Raw genomic sequence first — 22,643 nt, 5'->3', positions numbered from 1 at the left:
ACAGTCTTGGCTTGGCAAAGCGAATACAGCTCACAGTTCTGTTTATGTAACTAGCAGGCTTCCGTAACTCAGTAACGTTTGCTTGTCTTTCACTCTTGGTAACAATCTTCTGTCGTACAAACTTGATGGTAGAATAATACATAGTGTTATATTAAAATGGATAAGGCAGCAACTGCAGCAGCAGCAGCAACTGCAGCAGCAGCAGCAACTGCAGCAGCATCAACTGCAGCTCCCTTTGATGCTGTTAATCCTACATAATGCACATGCATATGCAGTACTAATCACATTCCTGCATTTCCTATAAATATGCTAAATTCTTCTTGATATGCAAATTCTTTTGTCTAGGCGCCCAGCTTATATATATGCTCCAAGCTCGTGTGCCGTTTCATTCAGACTCTGTCGCCTCGACGGACCTGGTTTTCACCTGAGGACGGCTGCTTGCGTTGTGGCCGAAACGTCGTGAGAATTATTTTATTATGTTTTATTTTTATTATTTTATTACTTCCCTTCTACGTGGTGACTTTACCGAAAGAACCAAGAAGTTGATGGTACCTTCTTGTTAGACACGAACTTGTTGCCTCCTGCGTGGTGAGACGTGAAGAGCGTTAACTCTCTTCTCTCTTGCACGGCTTTCTTCCACGTGAGTAGTAGTCTTTTACTTGTGTAGGCGCAGCTTTCTTGTACCAGAAAATAAGCTACGCCTGAACTTGCGGGAGCAACACGTCTGACGCGTGTTTGAGGTGTCTTAACTCAAAGTGTTTCTTTATTTCTTAGTTGCACAAAAAAAGTGTTTTCTAAATTTATATCTTCGCCTGTTCACGTACTGCATCACCCTGTCTCATGGTAAAAGACCATCCACTCGCTCCCCACCCGGCTCTTCTCATAGCCCCACGTTTATACTGCAAAAACCGTAAGTGACGTCATGGGTTCAACCAACGGAACATCTAACCACAGGGGGGGGTTTCTAAACAGTTGGAATATTCAAAATCAAATATAACCAGTCCGTCAACAAATGTATGGCAGATGTACATCAAATGTATATACAGACATAATATACTCACTTTCTGTCTTATGGCTCTTACACACCCGACACAGCCAACTAGTAAGGGTTGTCACGTAAACAGAACATGCCAATTCGTCACTAGTACGGCACTAGTGTGTAGTGTATAGTGTAGTGTATGGTAGTGTAGTGTATACGAGTACAGCACACCGGTTGTGTGTTGGAGAGCCAAGCTGCAACATTTACAATCTGAGTACGACGTTTCACCAATAATAACAACTAGCTTCATCTCTATAAGGAACTAAACACGAGGACTTCTCCACAAACCTGTCTGTCGCCTGATGAAGCTGGTTGTAATTACTGGCGAAACGTCGTACTGAGATTGTAAATGTTATGGCTTGGCTCTCCAACACACCGGTGCTGCTGTACTAGTGACGAATTGCCACCTTTTGTTTACGTAACAACCCTTACTAGTTGACTGTGTCAGGTGAAATTTACGTGGCAATTGAATCCAACAAAAATTAACCCGTAAAAACAAAGTTTTTCACTATAAATCCTTTATATGCGTGTTCAATGGGCCACAACCCAGCCCACATTGGTCTTTGAAACGGGCGGCGAGAGTCCTCTCATCCTCTGGCTTGAGATGGCTGCCACCTATGGGTCAGATGATTGCCTGCCACCATTAAGCAATTGGTAATTAAATCTAATTTTTTTTTCCTAAAAAGTGTAAAATTTTGGAAAAAAATTTCACCAAAATAAATTGTCACGCACAACGAGTCTGTGTGCAAAATGTCAGCTCAATTGTATCACGGGAAGTGGGTTAAAAAACGACCGAAAGATTTGCACGGTCGTAAGCAAGCAAGCAAGCAAGTGAACTTAATATAAAGGATTTAAAAAGACTGTTGGGGCTGCCACCGAGAAGCGGCGCATAGACATGACCATCCTGGATCTTGGTATCAAGAGGAGGGCATGAGTCGCGCTCCGCATAGGCTTGTTGTTGTTGGCTGTTGTTGGTTGTTGTTCCATGGCCGTGCCGAACTTTATTTCTGTTGTGTCCAGTTCCTGAAAAGGCGCCACGGTTTTCCAAGAGATGTCAGCTCCCTCGCTTTGTAGACAGGAGGTCGTGGCTTCGATCCCCCGACCCTGACGCCGCCCGTATATTTGCACACTTTAGAATCGACATCGCCACCGCTTCAGGGTATCGAGCTGCTGCTAGAAACTTCCACCTGTTGATGTTGATGACGATGATAAGCCGCCCACTTCGTCGACCTATCGTTTCTGATGGCCATGCCCCTTCTGGACAAAGGGCTACAAAGCAGCTCAGTGGGGGCGGCCTTACCTGGCAAAATAAAACATTGTTATAGCGGCGGCGGCGGTGGCAGCAGTAAGCTTCGAGAGCAGCGCGCGGCGAAACTTCGAACGTCAACGATCAAAACCGCACGCCGGAAGCCTCAACGTAGGGCATCAACGACCCGCGAGGACCGGCGGCGCGGCACAGGGCGGCGAGGAATTACGATCCGTCGATTCGGGTGTAGCGGTGGCAAGGAGAGTTGGGGGGGGGGGTGATATTTAGAGCGCAGCTGCGCATTTTGGAAGACCGAAGACTTCGGGACGGGAGGAAACTTGAGTTTAGTCTGTGGGTTCTTGGGAAGCACGTATGTGAGCATGGGCACACGCGCACACGCGCACACAACGACGAAGATTTCCTCGATAATTGTTTTTTTACCCTTCTATCTGGCAACAAAACTGACACCTTTTTTACAAGGAGTCCTGTTTGCATAGACCACAATACCTGCAGCCATAATGCAAAATAAAACATAACTCTGATGATATATGCACTGTCCTTGAAGTTGATTGGTCCACACCAATCAACTTCAAGGACAGTGCATATATCATCAGAGTTATGTTTTTTGTTTGCATGACGACTGCAGGTATTGTGGTCTATGCAAACATGACTCCTTGTAAAAAAAGGTGTCAGTTTTGTTGCCAAATAGAAGGGTAAAAAAACAATTATCATATTTTTTACTAGAAAATGAGGTTCCAATGGTGAAAATTCCCTCGTGTAGCCTTAACAGACTGTTTGGAGGCTAGCGCTGTTAGTGAGTAGTAGCGCCTGTAAAGGCTGGCACGGCACACGAGGGGGGGGGGGTGGGTGGCCAGCACCACGCCCGGCAACCTTTGTTTCCCCCAGTAACGATGTTTAAACGCCGCACCGGGTACTCGTTTGAGGCTGAGTCGACCTATGGGAGGCACAGGACCGGTTCAGATAATCGCCACCGGTGTTGGTGGCCGTGAGCGGGAATCGAACTCGGGTCGCCGGGTTCGTAGCGCAACGGCGAGCTAACCGCTGCGCCACCGCTCCCCAGACGTGCTCACACAACAACAACAACATTCACCACTAAAGGGGCAGTGACGTCACCACAGCGCCTGTGCCAGGCCAGTTGTACTTTGAGGCCACGTGAAGTGTCGAAGGCTCGCTGACAGGAGGTCACGGGGACGGGCACATACACAGACACACACATGCACACGTAACAATCGGTGTTGGCCCATCTTTCGCAAGCCCAGCAGCCGTGCCAGGTTCCGTGGAGCGAGAGGCAGCCGGCAGCGGTAGCAGCAGCTGAGTGTGGTGGGGGTGTTCAAAGGCCTACCCAGACCCACAGTGGCTAGAAGATGTTAACAACCTCGCCTGGTGTGCAGGAGGTCGTGGGTTCGATCCCGATCCTGACGCCTGCTGCTGTATATTTGTAGGTTGCGTGTCTCTCTCTCATCACCACCACGATGGCTAGGAGATGTTAACTACCTCGCCTGGTGTGCAGGAGGTCGTGGGTTCGATCCCGATCCTGACAATGCCTGCTGTCTATGTGAAGTCTGCATGTCTCTCTCTCTCTCCGTGGTGGTAGCGTGGATCTTTCTCCGGGTCCTCTGTTGTCTTCCCTCCCACATTTAGAATCAACTTCACCATGCGTTCAGAGCGATTTGGCTGCCGGTATAACTTTTCACGCGACGACGACGATGATGATGATCATGAGCCAACTCCATCGGGCCACCATTTGTGATGGCCAACGTCACTTCTGAAAAAAGAGTCACGCAGCTCAGTGGGGGTCCCTGACACCTGCCTAAATGAAAAATGGTTTCGTTTTCAACAGACCAAGGTGCTATCGGTTAACCGAGTGGCGTGCGACGACTGGCAGATGCACCACCTGCGCCCCCGACACGGTGCCACCTTGCTGTGTGCCAGAAGGACGCTGTCACGAGTTCCTCCGCACCTCGCCCCCGACCCCCCGTACAGCTACCCGCTACCGGCTTACCGTACACGTCCAGCGTGACTCTGGGGGGCTCTTCACGCCTGGCCACTGACGACAGTCGGCCGCCACTGCCACGTACCGTAGACGCCCAGCGTGATGTTGCCTTTTCCGTCATCCGTGAAGAAGTCCCCCATGACCACAGAGTACATTCCGATGTCCGACAGGGTGACCCGCTGGAGGAGCAGCGAGCCGTTGTTGTAGATCGCGATACGCCCCTTGTACTCCTCCCGAGTCTGCGGGCCGACAACCCGGCAAGCAACGGACAACGAGGAGGAGAAGCGTGAAGGGTGGAGGTGGGGTGGAGTCGGTGACGGAGGCTCAAAAAAAAAATCGTCCAAGGCATTTCCCCCCCCTGAATGAAAAAATAATCTAGGTCGAGTTAGCAGGGCCTAGGCCGCAGCCTGCGGAGTGCAAGATGTGTCGTGTCGGTGGCTGTGGTGGTGGTAGTGGTGGTAGTGGCGGCAGTGGTGGTACTGGTGGTACTGGCGGTGGTGACGGCGGTGGCTATCGTGGTGATCGTGATGGCGACGACGGTGGCGGCGGTGGTGGTGGCAGTAGCGGCGGCGGTGGCGGTGGCGGCGGCGGCAGCGGTGGTGGCGACGGTGGTGGTAGTGGCAGTGGTGGTGGCGGCGGAGTTGTGGTGACAGTTAGGACAGCAGAGCAGGCGGGAATGGGTAAGGAGTGGATGGGGTAGTGGTAGTGGTGGTGATACGGTGAGGGTAGTGGTACGGGTCGTAGCTAGGGATCAGGTGCTAGGGTGCAGCAGTAGTGGTCGGGGTAATGGTAGTGATAGGGTTTAGGGTAGTGATAGGGGTAGTAATGGGGGTAGGTAATGGTAGTGATAGGGGTAGGGGTAGTGATAGGGATTATGGTAGGGGTAGTGATTGGGGTTATGGTAGTGTTAGGGGGGTAGTGGTAGGGGTAGTGGTAGGGGTAGAGATAGGGGTAGTGATAGGAGTTAAGGTAGTGATAGGGATTATGGTAGGGTTAGTGAGTGGGGTTATGGTAGTGTTAGGGCGGTAATGTTAGGGTAGGCCTGGTCCTAGCTGGTAACACAACCGAAGGTGATAAGGAAGCAGAACTTACAGAGTTACCGCCTGTGTTGCTGGCTGGCCATTCGACGATTTTGTTGTTAAACGTCCACGTTACTGTTGGGTCGACCAAGTTGCCGCTAAAACTGACGCTGAAAAAGGCGTCTCTCCCAACCATCTGAGACACGCTCGAGAACGCTGTAGTCACAATGACGCCCGCCACGGGCCCTGCGAAGCACACAAGAAGCACAGAAGCACATAAGTACGCGAGAAGCACGCGAGAGGCACGCGAGAAGCACAAAAAATGTGATTTGAATTGTTTGTGTAGTGCTGAACTTCACGCGGACAACTTCTTCCCTTTCTGTCGTCACTTTATTTTGTCCAACACAGCACATTTCGCCACCATTCTCCAGCGCGTTCTCCGCTCGCTCCGTTCCTCCCTCTCTCTCTCCGTCTCACCCCCGACTCCCCTCTCGGCTTCTCCGTCTCACTCTATCTCTCTCGTTCAGCTTTCTCTGTCTCTACTGCTACCCTATACTTCTTTTTCCAACTCCACTGCTACTCTACACTTCTTCTTCTTCTGCTCTGACCGACTCCGTCCAGCTCCCAGCACAACTCCCCGTCTCACTCTGACGCTCCCCTATTTATCCCCCTCCTCATTAATTTCTAATTAATTAACCAGCGCCCCCCCCCACGACCCGCGCCCGTCGCCCCCGCCGCCATCTACTCCGAACCCAGACTTACTGGCGCCAACTTGGCCTTGACAACAACAATCGGCCAATCACTGCCCTGCATTCCATAATTCCATAATTGCCTAACGGCCGTCTCCGTCTCCTCCGTTGTCCCCCAGCAACACCAGCCTGTCCCGGTACGACCCCACTGTTCTCAGCCCACACGTGTTTACAATTACCCCCCTTAGCGCGCGTTAAACCACTACATTTGGATCAAGTTTAAACCACCTCTACAGGGAGGATTTGAGTTCGTTTTCTCTCTGTGTGTCTCTGTGTTGTCTCTCTTTGCTTGTGTGTCTGTCTTCGTGTCTCCGTGTCTGTGTCTCTCTCTCAAATGTCACACTTAACTTCTAGTTGAGCAATCATTGGAAGAACGTAATCAACCAGGCTATGCGCTACAAACACAACAACAAATGAATGACCGCTTCCGGCAATGATGATAATGATAATAATACGGGAGGAGTTGGTGGTGCGGGAGCTGTTCAGACACCGAATAGGGGGACCGATCGACACTGATCACTGCAAGGCACCACCAGAGTCGGCACGAACAACCACACAGCTTGGTTTACATCACAGACAAAACAAGGACAAAACAAAGACAAAACAAAGACAAAGATCCACCCCACCCGTGTAGCCTCAACAGACATGTAGGGGCAAGTGCTGTTAGCAAGTAGCACCACCTATGAAGGCCGGAATGGCACACGAGGGGGTGATGTGGTCAGCTTCCACGCCCGGCCGCCTTTGTCTCCCCCAGTGGCGATGTTTTTTTTTTTTACACCACACAAAATACTAATTTGAGGCCGAGTCGACCTAGGGGAGGCCCAGGGACCGGTTCAGAGAATCGTCACCGGTGTTGGTGGCCGTGAATCGAGAATCGAACTCAGGGCGCCGGGTTCGTAGCGGGTTCGTAGCGCGAACCACTACTACAACAACAGCAACCGCCATTCGCCACTAAGTGGCGGTGACGTCACCACGACGCTTGTGCCAGGCCATGTGCACCTTGAGGCCACGTGAAGTGTCGAACGCCCGCTGGCAGGAGGTCACGGGGCAGACCCAGGTGCCACGGGTCGAGTGACCGAGATGACCGAGATGACTGGCTGATGCACCACCTGTGCCCACTACTGTGCCAACTTGCTGTGCTTTAGCCACCCGGCGCTCAGCTCGTTGTTGTAAGCGTCGCTCCTCCGCCCTCCGTTGTTGCTGGAGGGCGACTGCCTCCAACTGCCCAGTAGCGTCCTTCACGAGCCTACTCCACAGAGGCCAATCTTGACACCGCTGGTACCAGTCATCGGCAAGTCCACTCAGCTCCACATCCTCCTGTACCACATCACTCCATCTCTTCTCTAGCCCGTGCCGCGCCCGTTTAGCCCCCTCAATCCGGCCGAACAAAAGCTGTTTAGGCATGCGGTGACCCAGCCAATGCAGCCTTGCCTGCCGGAGGAGCTCACTGATGGGACTTTGTCCAGATCTTTCAAGGATTTGTGAGCTCCTCACGCAATCCAACCTGGTTAAACCCAGGATGGATCAGTCGTGGTTTAGTTGTAATTTATCGAAGGTGGAGGCGTTACCAGCCCCTCGCACCTGTCCAGAGCCCCCATTTAGCCACTGTGGTGGTCACAGACGCCATGAGGGGGAGAAGCCAATCGGAATTGGCCCTCCCCCCCACAGCACTGCCCACGACAGCGTTGCCCGTCAGGCACCGCGAGGAGGTAGGGGGTTGTTTTGCCACACACACACACAGTGACACACACGCAATGTGATGCACAAAGACAAAGACACACACAGTGACGGACACACACACAGTGACACACAATGACACACACACAAAGACACACACTGTGACGGACACACACACAGTGACACACACAATGACACACACTGTGACGGACACACACACATTGACACACACGCAATGTAATGCACAAAGACACACACTGTGACGGACACACACATTGACACACACGCAATGTAATGCACAAAGACACACACTGTGACTGACACACACACAGTGATACACACTGTGACACACACACAGTGACACACACAATGACACACACACAGTGACACACACTGTGACGCACACACACACAGTGACAAAGATAAAAGATCCCCCGTATAGCCTGAACAGACTGTAGGGGCAAGTGCTGTTAGCGAGCACCTATGAAGGCCGGAACGGTACACGAGGGGGTGGGTGGCCAGCACCACGCCCGACCGCCTTTGTCTCCCTAGTGGCGATGTTTACACACCGCACCAGGTACTCATTTAAGGCTGAGTCGACCTAGGGGAGGCCCAGGACCGGTTCAGATAATCGTCACCGGTGTTGGCCGTGAGCGGGAATCGAACCCGGGTCGCCAGGTTCATAGCGCAGCGCGCTAACCGCTGCACTACCGCTCCCCACACACACAATGACACACACTGTGACGCACACACACACTGTGATGGACACACACACAGTGACACACACAATGACACACACAATGACACACACATACACAAACACAGTGACACACACGCAATGTGACTCACAAATCTCAATGTTGAATATTTAAGGAAGGGGACGTGCAGCAAATCAACAACAACATTCCGCGCATTCTCGAGACCGGCGAAGTCGACTTCGCCTCCACGCGGGCGGATTGCGTAGCGACCCCTCCCCCTGCGCCCCCCCCCCTGACCCCCCACCACATCCCTAGTGACGGGTCCACGCTGGTACCCCCCCTGCCCCCCCACCCTGCCCCCCCAACCTCCACCCAATCCTCTCCCCCACCCCCCTTCCTCCCCCCCGCCCTCCTCAGCCACCCACACAGCCACCCACACACACCCACCCACTCACACTTACTCAGCTACTCACACACACACACCCACTCACACTTACTCAGCTACTCACTCACCCACTCAGCCACCCACACAGCCACCCACACACACACACCCACTCACACACACCCACACTCATCCACTCAACCACTCACTCAGCCACTCAGCCACCCACTCAGCCTCCCACTCACACACTCATCCACTCAACCACTCACTCAGCCACTCAGCCACCCACTCAGCCTCCCACTCACACACACTCATCCACTCAGCTACCCCACTCAGCCACCCACTCACACACTCATCCACTCAACCACTCACTCAGCCACTCAGCCACCCACTCAGCCTCCCACTCACACACTCATCCACTCAACCAGTCACACACTCAGCTTCCCACTCACCCACTCAGCCTCCCACTCACCCACTCAGCCTCCCACTCACACACACTCATCCACTCAACCACTCACACTCACACACTCAGCTTCCCACACACCCACTCAGCCACTCCACTCACCCACTCAGCCTCCCACCCACTGTCTTATTAGCAAGGCTACAAAGCGTTGTTCCATAGACTGGCAGCTGCGGTGGACAAGAGCCCCAACACAGACCAGCACGAGAGCCTTGAACCTCTCCGATGACTCTACCCGGCCCGAGCCGGGTGGACTGCTGGGATCTTGTTCATGTTGGTGGCGACCTGGTCGCAGGGCTTGCAAACGAGACTATCCTGGTCCCACGAGTATTTCCTGCTATGGTCACACAAACTCACTCACTCACTCACACACCCAACTGACTCACTGTATCACCCAACTAAGCTACTCACTCAACCACTCACTCACCCAACTAACCCACCCCCACTCACTAAACCACTCAATCAACCACTCACTAAACCAGTCACTCAACCACTCACTCATCCAACTAACCCACCCAACTAACCCACCCCCACTCACTCAACCACTCACTCAACCACTCACTCAACCACTCACTCAACCACTCACTCAACCACTCACTCAACCACTCACTCAACCACTCACTCAACCACCCCCACTCACTCAACCACTCACTCAACCACTCACTCAACCACTCACTCACTCAACTAACCCACCCAACTAACCCACCCCCACTCACTCAACCACTCACTCAACCGCTCACTCAACCACTTACTCATCCAACTAACCCACCCAACTAACCCACCCCCACTCACTCAACCACTCACTCAACCACTCACTCAACCACTCACTCAACCACTCACTCAACCACTCACCCACCCAACTAACCCACCCACTCACTCAACCACTCACTCAACCACTGACTCAACCACTCACCCACCCAACTAACCCACCCGCTCACTCAACCACTCACTCAATCACTCACTCAACCACTCACTCACCCAACTAACCCACCCGCTCACTCAACCACTCACTCAACCACTCACTCAACCCCTCACTTCACCACGACATCAACCACTCACCCACCCAACTAACCCACCCGCTCACTCAACCACTCACTCAATCACTCACTCAACCACTCACTCACCCAACTAACCCACCCGCTCACTCAACCACTCACTCAACCGCTCACTCAACCCCTCACTTCACCACGACATCAACCACTCTCTATTCAACAATGAACCCCTAAGAATCCTAAATGTCCCTTAGTCTGGCTCTACGAACCTCAGGTATTCGTAAAAAAAACCGCCCTCAGAATAAAGAATAATATAAACGGAGCCAGGATGGCTTTTTGTTACTGCGCCCTTCAAAAACAGCACTGACATCACGCGGCTGAAAATAGCCCGACGTGTCCTGGGCACACACACCTGGGCTTTTAGTACACCTAGATTACCCACAATGCACCAGCAGCAGCAGCAACGCGTAGGTCTGCTCGGCCGAAACGTTGAACGAATCGCCGGGGTTATGACACGTGGGTCTTTGTTGTTGTTGTTGATCAAGCAGGGAAATTCTACGCTGTGTGTACGTACGTTGAACGTTTTGTATGTCGTTCTAGATTTGAAGCTTTCGTGACTGCAAGGATTCATATTGTTAGGTTTTTTCGGTAAAGTCACGTAGGTCAATTTTTTTAATTAAAATTAATGAAAGTAAAATTTTAAAAAAATAAAAACATTTCACGACGTTTCGGAGGCAACACAAGCTTTGTATGTACACGGGCACAAAGGCAAAGATCCCCCGTATAGCCTCAACAGACTGTAGGGGCAAGTGCTGTTAGCCAGTAGCAGCACCTATTAAGGCCGGCACGGCACACGAGGTGGTGGGTGGCCAGCACCACGCCCGGCCGCCTTTGTCTCCCCGCAGTGGCAATGTTTACCTAACCAGGTACTCATTTAAGTCGACCTAGGGGAGGCCCAGAACCGGTTCAGAAAATCGCCACTGATGTTGGCCGTGAACTGGAGTCGAACTCGGGCCGCCGAGTTCGTAGCGCAGCGTAGCGCTAACCGCTACACCACTGCTCCCCACACATTCATATATACACACATACAGGTACGCATACAGATACATATACACACATAAAGATACATATACACACATACAGATACATATACACACATACAGGTACATATACACACACCAGTGGCATCTACATCTGCAGAACGTGAGGAACCAGTGGCATCTAAATCTGCATAACGTGAAGAACCAGTGTCATCTACATCTGCAGAACATGAAGAGCCAGTGGCATCTACATCTGCAAAACGTGAAGAACCAGTGGCATCTACATCTGCAAAACGTGAAGAACCAGTGGCATCTACATCTGCAGAACATGAAGAACCAGTGGCATCTACATCTGCAGAACATGAAGAACCAGTGGCATCTACATCTGCATAACGTGAAGAACCAGTGACATCTACATCTGCAGAACGTGAAGAACCAGTGGCATCTACATCTGCATAACGTGAGGAACCAGTGGCATCTAAATCTGCAGAACGTGAAGAACCAGTGTCATCTACATCTGCAGAACGTGAAGAACCAGTGGCATCTACATCTGCAGAACGTGAAGAACCAGTGGCATCTACATCTACAGAACGTGAAGAACCAGGGGCATCTACATCTACAGAACGTGAAGAACCAGCGGCATCTACATCTGCAGAACATGAAGAACCAGTGGCATCTACATCTGCATAACGTGAAGAACCAGTGACATCTACATCTGCAGAACGTGAAGAACCAGTGGCATCTACATCTGCAGAACGTGAAGAACCAGTGGCATCTACATCTGCATAACGTGAAGAACCAGTGGCATCTACATCTGCAGAACGTGAAGAACCAGTGTCATCTACATCTGCAGAACGTGAAGAACCAGTGGCATCTACATCTGCAGAACGTGAAGAACCAGTGGCATCTACATCTGCAGAACATGAAGAATCAGTGGCATCTACATCTGCATAACGTGAAGAACCAGTGACATCTACATCTGCAGAACGTGAAGAACCAGTGGCATCTACATCTGTAGAACATGAAGAATCAGTGGTATCTACATCTGCAGAACGTGAAGAACCAGTGGCATCTACATCTGCAGAACGTGAAGAACCAGTGGCATCTACATCTGCAGAACATGAAGAACCAGTGGCATCTACATCTGCATAACGTGAAGAACCAGTGACATCTACATCTGCAGAACGTGAAGAACCAGTGGCATCTGCATAACGTGAAGAACCAGTGGCATCTGCATAACGTGAAGAACCAGTGGCATCTGCATAACGTGAAGAATCAGTGGCATCTACATCTGCAGAACGTGAAGAACCAGTGGCATCTACATCTGCATAATGTGAAGAACCAGTGGCATCTGCATAACGTGAAGAACCAGTGGCGTTACATCTGCAAAACATGAAGAATCAGTGGTATCTACATCTGTAGAACGTGAAGAACCAGTGGCATCTACATCTGCAGAACGTGAAGAACCAGTGGCATCTACATCTGCAGAACATGAAGAACCAGTGGCATCTACATCTGCATAACGTGAAGAACCAGTGACATCTACATCTGCAGAACGTGAAGAACCAGTGGCATCTGCATAACGTGAAGAACCAGTGGCATCTGCATAACGTGAAGAACCAGTGGCATCTACATCTGCATAACGTGAAGAATCAGTGGCATCTACATCTGCAGAACGTGAAGAACCAGTGGCATCTACATCTGCATAATGTGAAGAACCAGTGGCATCTGCATAACGTGAAGAACCAGTGGCGTTACATCTGCAAAACATGAAGAATCAGTGGTATCTACATCTGTAGAACGTGAAGAACCAGTGGCATCTACATCTATAGGAGATTATACAACTTTTAAAGCCATTCCTCTGTGTTAGTGTGCATGCCGTGCAACGCGTTTGGAATCGATAGGAGTAAAGATGGACTTGCGAACAAATCGACTTACAAACAGAAATCTCTGGAACCCTAAGAACATTGCAAAGGCATGGTGGTTGTGTAAATATATCCAGCACTCGTGATTATTATTGAAGCTAGTTGTAATTACTGGCGAAATGTCGTGCTCAGATTGTAAATGTTGTGGGTTTGCTCTCCAACACACAACTGGTGTGCTTTACTAGTATACTACAATATACACTACACTATACAATGTACTATACACTACACTATATACTGGTGCTGTACTAGTATACTACACTATACACTACACTACTATACACAATACACTACACTACACACGAGTGCTGTCCTAGTATACTACACTATACTATACAATATACTGCTAAAAACTACACTATACACTACACTGCTATACACAATACACTACACTATACAATATACGACTATACACTACACTATACAATATACGACTATACACTACACTATACAATATACGACTATACACTACACTATACAATATACGACTATACACTACACTATACACTACACACTACTCTACACACTACACTATACACTACACTATACACTACACTACTAGTGCTGTACTAGTAACGAATTTACCACGTTCCATTTACGTGACACAAGTTTACTAATTGGCTGTGTCGGGTGGTGGCGGGTTTAACGACACATTAATATTTACGTGATCCAACCCAAAACAACGATAGTATGGATGATATTTGTCGCAAAACGGACTTGATTATCTGCGTGCGGTTTATCCGATTTGCGGATTAGAATCAGAAAAAAAGATTTGACTGCAGGAGGAATCTGATGAGCTATGAAGCTCTTTCCTAACAGATGTCTAGAGTCGGGGTCAAAACGTTCCAGCAACAAACAATAAAACAAACGAAATAAGAGTGCAAAGTACAAGGAAGGTACAGAAGTCACCAAACACACCTACAAGTACAACACAAAACCATCCCCATTCGTTCTAGATTTGAAGCTTTCGTGACTGCAAGGATTCATACTCTTAGTTCTTTCGGTAAAGTCACGTAGGTAAAAAATGAAATCAAAATTAATAAAAAAACAAAAACAATAAAATCACGACGTTTCGGAGGCAACACAAGCTTCCGTCTTCAGGTGAAACTGTCACAGATATTTTGCTGTGACAGTTTCACCTGAAGACGGAAGCTTGTGTTGCCTCCGAAACGTCGTGATTTTATTGTTTTTGTTTTATATTTTTATTAATTTTGATTTCATTTTTTACCTACGTGACTTTACCGAAAGAACTAAGAGTATACATCCCCATTCTCCCAGTCACAGCCCCTACCGAGCTATTAACTTCTTTTGCAAAAGCGACCTGGCCAACAAATGGTATCAGCTCAATAAAGTGGCCTTATCAGTTGGAAATTTATCGCAGCAAACTTATCTCAATAGGATAAACGCGTGTTCTTCTAAATGTGGAAGGAAAAGGCGGAGGACCCGGAAAAAAAATCCACGCGATTATGGAGAGAGAGACACGCAAACTCCAAATATACAGCAGCAGGCGTCAGGGTTGGGATCGAACCCACGACCTCCTGTAGACCAGGCGAGGTAGTTAACATCTCCTAGCCACCGTGATGATGATGATGAGAGAGACGCAAACTCCAAATGTACAACAGGTATTTGTCAGGGTTGGGATCGAACCCACGACCTCCTGTACACCAGGCGAGGTAGTTAACATCTCCTAGTCACCGTGATGATGATGAGAGACACGCAAACTCCAAATGTACAACAGGCATTTGTCAGGGTTGGGATCGAACCCACGACCTCCTGTAGACCAGGCGAGGTAGTTAACATCTCCTAGCCACCGTAATGATGATGAGAGAGAGATGCAAACTCCAAATGTACAACAGGCATTTGTCAGGGTTGGGATCGAACCCACGACCTCCTGCATACCAGGCGAGGTAGTTAACATCTCGTAGCCAACGTGATGATGATGAGAGACGAAAACTACAAATATACAGCAGGCATCAGTGTCGGGATCGAACCCACGATCTCCTGTATACCAGGCGAGGTAGTTAACGTTTCCTCATGGGGAGAGGTACATGCAAACTCCAGATATAGAACAGGCATTATCGGGGTCGGGATCGAACCCCTGAACTCTCCGCATACCAGGCAAGGAAGATAAGCACCCTAGCGTGCCCCTAAAATAAATAAAGTATACAAGTTCAGATTGCATCATCATCACCATCAATTCTCAAGCTTGGGAAAGGGTAAAAACCCCACGGCAAAAAAAGAGTCACAGACCACACCGAGATACCACGTGTTCCCTTCATAATAAGTGATATTTAAAATAAAAAAAAATTAAAACACGCTTTTATGTACCCTACTAGTAATGGAAGAACTCCACGACTCCAGGAAGTGGCCCCGAAGCTTGCCAGTACGTAAAGGACCGTGGCCAATTACAGCCAACGTCAGTTTACCGTGGACAATTAGACCCAAGCCGAAACATAACATATAAAAATTATTGTTTAAAAATACATTTTTTATGATAGAATATAGTAATGTCATCAGTATGACATAAGTATACCAAGTTTGCAGTCGATACCACATTGGGAAGTGGGTTTAAATTGAGTTACAAAATTCGAGCAAGCAACAACAACGACAACAACAGACAGAGCGAGTTAAATAAGAGCGTGTAGTAAAAAGACGTACACACCTAACGTAAATTAATAACGCACGGATTTCTCCCCCCCCCCCTCTTTTAAGCCTAAGTTAATGATCTAAAAACAGTTACACACGCATTGTTATTCGTGCAAATGTTTATTTACAAGTCACCGGCGCTTAAAAACCCGAACAAATACGTTGCTCCCGGTTTAATCCGAACTCCACGCGGTCGCCTCCACAGTACAGTAGTTGCAATATCTTTGCTACGACGACGGTGGGGGGCGGAGTTTGCAGTCATAATGCAAACAAAAAATACAACTCTGTATGCACTGTCCTTGAAGTTGATTGTTCCACACCCGAGACAGCTTTCCTTAGAGCCTAGTCTCACATGGTGTTGGACCAGATGACGCCAAAAGGCGCACAACTCAAAGGCAATGCACCATCAGAGTATGAGAGCTCGGGGTTTAGCATTGACACCATTGGAACCCCATTTGCCAGTAGAAAAATATGATAATCGGTGTTTTACCCTTTTATCTGGCAACAAAACTGACACCTTTTTTACAAGGAGTCATGTTTGCATTGACCACAATACCTGCGGTCGTAATGCAAACAAAACACACAACTCTGATAATGTATGCACTGTCCTTGAAGTTGATTGGTCCACACCCGAGACAGCTTTCCTTAGAGCCTAGTCTCACATGGTGTTGGATCAGATGACGCCAAAAGGCGCACAACTCAAAGACAATGCACCATCAGAGTATGAGAGCTCGGGGTGAAGCATTAACACCATTGGAACCTCACGTATATTTGTATCTCACCTGTGCCACGCCTGTCACTCTCACTCACCTGCAATTGCAGCCCAGACCAAAGGTATCACGAACCAGGTGTAGCAGCCCATGGCTCCAGCTGACTCCACCTGTGTGCGTAGGTTGCGTACGTGAATGTACAGCACAGGTAGTCCCCGAGTTACGATGGGGTCCGACTTGCGATATTTCGATGTTACGATGGCGACACGACAAAATTGCCATCGACAACCTAACATCGTTCAAGTGTGCAGACGACGGGCAGAATCTTGGTGAGTACGGTACAATGTGATACGTTACGATACGTTCAATGCATGTATACACTACACTATTACACTACACTACTATACACTACACTACTATACACTACACTATACAATACATTATTACACTACACTATACACTACACTATATACTACACTATACGCTTCACTATGACACGACACTATACACTACACTATACACTACACTATACACTACTATACACTACATTGTACACTATACATTACAATATACACTATGCTATGGTACGTAGCTTTAGTGACTGTGTGCGTGGGTGGGTGAGTGACTGTGCGTGGGTGAGTGGGTGAGTGACTGTGTGACTGTGTGAGTGGGTGAGTGACTGTGTGAGTGGGTGAGTGAGTGAGTGACTGTGTGAGTGGGTGGGTGAGTGTGTGGGTGGGTGAGCGAGTGTGTGGGTGGGTGAGTGTAAGAATGAGTTGGTGAGTGAGTGTGTGTTTGGGTGTAAGAATAAGTGTGTGGGTGGGCGAGTGAGTGCAAGAGTGAGTGGGTAGTTGAGTGTAAGAGTGAGTGGGTAAATTTTGATTTAAAGCTTTCGTGACAGCAGGGATTCATATTCTTGGTTCTTTCGGTAAAGTCACGTGGAAGGGAAATAATAAAATAATAAAAATATAAACAAATATTTATTATTCTTTTATTATTTCCCTTCTACGTGACTTTACTGAAAGAACCAAGAATATAAGTGAGTGTAGTTGAGTGTAAGAGCGCGTGGGTGAGTGAGTCAAAGAGTGACAGAGTGAGTCTAAGAGTGAGTGGGTGAGTGTAAGAGTCAGTGGGTGGGTGTGTGGGGGGGGGGCGAGTGAGTGGGTGAGTGAGTGAAATAATGAGTGGGTGGGTGAGTGAGTGGGTGAGTGAGTGTAAGAATGAGTGGGTGGGCGAGTGAGTGTGTGTTTGGGTGTAAGAATAAGTGTGTGGGTGGGCGAGTGAGTGTAAGAGCGCGTGGGTGAGTTAGTGTGTGTGTGTGGGGTGGGTGAGTGAGAGGGTGAGTAAGTGTGTGGGGTGAGTGAGTGGGTGGGTGAGTGAGTCTGGCTCGTCTTTAAACGAGGTGTGATTGATCTCTGAGTGAGTCATCGGTGAGTGACTACATCCTAACAATGCCACTGTGATTGTTGTGACAGCGACGCTGCTTCTCTGTGTACCCCCCCCCCCCCGTGTACACACCTGTGTACCCCCCCGTGTACACACCTGTGAGTCTGTCTATATATAGAAAGTGTATACTGTACGCATGCGTGTGTGGGTGGGTGTGATGTTACCTACTCTACAGTCGTGTATGTAGATGTAGGTATGTGTGTACATGTGTTTGTGTGCGCATTATGCACCTATGTAGCTATGTGTGTGTGTGTCACCTTTTGTATACTTGTGTGTGCATCTGTGTGTATGTATGTGTATATACATGAATGTGTGTACACATGAATGTATATATGGGAACCTGTACGTGTGTATTTGTCCTTGCCCCATACCTCCGATGAACAAGGTTGGCTACGTACCTGTACACACGTGTACCTGTGTGTATGTGTGGATATGAATGTGTACCTGTGTGTATGTGTGGATATGAATGTGTACCTGTGTGTATGTGTGTATCTGTGTATATGTACCTGTGTGTGTATCTGTGTACATGTACCTGTGTGTGTACAGTACATGTACCTGTGTGTATAGAGTACATGCACCTGTGTGTATCTGTGCATATGTACCTGTGTGTGTAGAGTACATGTACCTGTGTGTGTAGAGTACATGTACCTGTGTGTATGTACCTGTGTGTGTAGTGTACATGTACCTGTGTGTGTACATGTACCTGTGTGTACATGTACCTGTGTGTGTACAGTACATGTACCGGTGTGTCTACATGTACCTGTTTGTGTAGTGTATGTACCTGTTTGTGTAGTGTATGTACCTGTTTGTGTAGTGTATGTACCTGTGTGTGTATATGTACCTGTGTGTCTACATATACCTGTGTGTGTACACGTACCTGTGTGTGTACAGTACATGTACCTGTGTGTGTAGTGTATATGTACCTGTGTGTGTACAGTACATGTACCTGTGTGTGTGTACTAGTACCTGTGTGTGTACGTGTACCTGTGGACGTGTACATGTGTGTATGTATGTGCCTGTGTGAGTATATGTACCTGTGTGTACACGTACCTGTGTGTGTACAGTACATGTATCTGTGTGTGTACAGTATATGTACCTGTGTGTGTACAGTACATGTACCTGTGTATGTACTAGTACCTGTGTGTGTATGTGTATATGTGTGTACATGTACCTGTGTATGTGCACCTGTGTGTGTGTACCTGTGTGAGTATATGTACCGGTGTGAGTATATGTACCTGTGTGTGTACCTGTGTGTATGTACGTGTGTGTATGTGTATGTGTGTACGTGTACCTGTGCGTACGTGTACCTGTGTGTATGTACGTGTACCTGTGTGTGTACGTGTACTAATACCTGTGTGAGTATATGTACCTGTGTGTGTACGTGTACCTGTGTGTATATGTGTGTACGTGTACCTGTGTGTACGTGTACCTATATGTATGTACCTGTGAGTGTATACTAGTACCTGTGTGTATGTGTATATGTGTGTACTAGTACCTGTGAGTGTGTACTAGTACCTGTGTGTATGTGTACCTGTGTGTACGTGTACATATGTACCTGTGAGTGTGTACTAGTACCTGTGTGTGTATGTGTATATGTGTGTACCTGTGTGTGTGTGTGTGCCTGTGTGTGTGTGTGTGTACCTGTGTGTGTGTACCTGTGCGTGTGTGTACCTGTGTGTGTGTACCTGTGTGTGTGTACGTGTACCTGTGTGTGTGTGTACGTGTACCTGTGTGTGTACCTGTGTGTGTACGTGTGTGTACGTGTACCTGTGTGTGTGTAAGTGTACCTGTGTGTGTGTACGTGTACCTGTGTGTGTACCTGTACGTGTGTGTACCTGTACCTGTGTGTGTGTACCTGTGTGTGTGTACGTGTACCTGTGTGTACGTGTACCTGTGTGTACGTGTACTAGTACCTGTGTGTGTGTACGTATACCTGTGCGTGTGTACCTGTGCGTGTGTGTACCTGTGCGTGTGTGTACTAGTACCTGTGGACGTGTAAACCCTCTCCACACGTTAACGAAGTCTCACCGCGTCCCCAACGAAGTCGCGGCGTCCCACCGCGAAGTCCACTCGGACACAGCAAAAAGGAAACTTCACTTCCGGGGACAGGGGAAGTGGGGGGGGGGGTGAAGTGGCTCGCGCCGCATACGTCATCAAGGTGGGGTCCGAGGGCGTGGCCTAATTGCGTGACGTCACCAGGGGGGCGAGCATGCTTCTAAAGGAATGTGGTCACGATTGGAATATTTATTTAAGTGAAAAAAATGTCAACAAATCACCCAAGAAACGAACACAAACAAATTTCGATTTGAAGCTTTTGTGACTGCAGGCATTCATCTTCTTGGTTCTTTCAGTAAAGTCACGTAGAATGTTAATAAAATAATAGAATACGACGTTTCGATTGCAACACAAGCAACCGTCATCAGGTAGAACTAAATTTGAGAGAGAGACAAAACACAGACATGGAGACACACAGACATACACACAAGCAGAGAGACACACATACAGAGACACACAGAGACACACAGTGAGAGACACACACAGAGACACACAGATACACACAGAGAGAGACAACACAGAGACACCGAGAGAGAGACACACACAACATAGACACAGACAGACACACAAGCAGAGAGAGACACACAGAGACACAGAGAGAGAGACACACACAGAGACACACAGTGAGAGACACACAGAGAGAGACAACACGGAGACACACAACATAGACACACAGAGACAACACAGAGACACACAGACACACAGAGAGAGACACACACAGAGACACACAACATAGACACACAGAGACAACACGGAGACACACAGAGAGAGACACACAGAGAGAGACACACAACATAGACACACAGAGAGACACACAGAGACACACAGAGACACACAACATAGACACACAGAGACAACACAGAGACACACAGACAGACACACAAGCAGAGAGAGAGAGACACAGAGAGACAACACAGAGACACGCAGAGAGAGACACACAACATCGACACACAGAGACCCAATGCCTCTATGTCGGGGCCTTAAACAATACCAAATGGATTACTTTTTGCAAAGAATCTAATTACTGAATTAACCACAAGCGGTGCTCGTGATGCAAACAAAGTTAAACTTTCTGTCATCGTCTATTGTAGATTTGAAGCTTTCGTGACCGCAGGAATCCACACTCTTTGGTTCTTTCGGTAAAGTCACGTAGACAAAAAAAATACAAAAAAAATTTCAGATTTCGATTTAAAGTTTTCGTGACGGCTGGGATTCATCTTCTTGGTTCTTTCGGTAAATAGTCTTAGGTTTTTTCGGTAAAGTCACGTAGGTAAAACATTAAAATTAATAAAAGTAAAATAAAATAAACATTTTACTTTTACTTGAAATTAATAAAAGTAAAATAAAATAAACATTTTACTTTAATAAATTTTAATGTTTTACCTACGTGACTTTACCGAAAACCCTAAGAATATGAATCCTTGCAGTCACGAAAGCTTCAAATCTAGAATCTTTCGGTAAAGTCACCACGTAGAATGGAAATAATAAAATAATAAAAATAAAACATTTTAAAATAATTCTCACGACGTTTCGGCCACAACGCAAGCAGCCGTCCTCAGGTGGAGAACAGGTCTGTCGAGTAGACAGAGTCTGTCTGTTGTGGCCGAAACGTCGTGAGAATTATTAAATGTTTTATTTTTATTATTTTATTATTTCCATTCTACGTGACTTTACCGAAAGAACCAAGAAGAAAAATTAAGATTTTTAGAAAAATTAAATTTGATTCAATTTTTAATTTTTTTTATTTTACTTTTTCTACGTGACTTTACCGAAAGAGTATAGTGCAAAAACACACGAATCACGCGATTTTTGTTCACAAAGAGCTTTACAGCTCTTCGGATTACCTCCTGCTGCAGTCTAAATACTGATTCTGATTCAGAACGGGGGGTAGGGCATCAGGGGCGATGACGTCATCCGCGGCGGTCGCATCATCGCGGTGACGTCATGTTACGCGGGCCGGGGAGGGACAAAAATGCGGTGGTGACGTCACAAAGTCAATGTCACCGTTGCCCACGAGCGGCTTGGAGACTCGTGACGTCATCGAGCGGGAGGTTTGCGAGTTGCTGCTGGTGACGTGACGTCATAACTGCCGAGGCGGCGTGGCTGCTTGTGACGTCACCGCTGTGACGCCGTCTTCGTTGCGGAAATGACGTCGCCGGAAGTGAAACGTTTTTGTTTAATTAAACAATAATTTTTTTTTATTTTACAAAAAAATGTTATTGTTTAATTTTACAATAAAATGTTATTGTTTAATTTTACAATAAAATGTTATTATTTAATTTAACAATTTTTTTTACATTTTTTTATTCTTTTATTATTTCCCTTCTACGTGACTTTACCGAAAGAACCAAGAATATGAATCCCTGCAGTCACGAAAGCTTTAAATCGAAACTTAATTGTATTTTAACGATCAAACGAGTCATTTTATTTCCATGATGAAATGTAAATTAAACGTCTCAGTGAATAGCACATTCCTGCGGAGGGAGCTGGTAGGAACGTCGGGTTGCTCGGTCAATGGCCTGCAGGGTCAACGGCGGCGTGGTGT

At 47.9% G+C, this 22,643-nt stretch overlaps 1 protein-coding gene across 1 annotated transcript in view; it reads right to left on the bottom strand.

The window, feature by feature from the left end:
• Positions 1-20,158, bottom strand: part of LOC133358500 (immunoglobulin superfamily member 10-like) — a 36,969-nt gene extending 16,811 nt beyond the window's left edge. Inside the window, exons 1-4 of the mRNA XM_061576848.1 lie at positions 20,029-20,158; positions 16,698-16,767; positions 5,392-5,564; positions 4,385-4,538 (exon numbers count right to left, since the gene is read on the bottom strand). Coding sequence (XP_061432832.1) covers positions 4,385-4,538; positions 5,392-5,564; positions 16,698-16,749 — 379 coding nt within the window. The 5' untranslated portion in view covers positions 16,750-16,767; positions 20,029-20,158. The remainder of the gene's footprint in view (positions 1-4,384; positions 4,539-5,391; positions 5,565-16,697; positions 16,768-20,028) is intronic.
• Between the last annotated feature and the right edge of the window lie 2,485 nt (positions 20,159-22,643).

This window comes from Lethenteron reissneri, chromosome 62, assembly GCF_015708825.2.
Source record: "Lethenteron reissneri isolate LAM-NWPU_2019-01 chromosome 62, ASM1570882v1, whole genome shotgun sequence".
NCBI classification, from domain to species: Eukaryota; Metazoa; Chordata; class Hyperoartia; order Petromyzontiformes; family Petromyzontidae; genus Lethenteron; species Lethenteron reissneri.
Note: the sequence above shows the minus strand (reverse complement) of the source record. Positions and strands in the feature narration are given on the sequence as shown.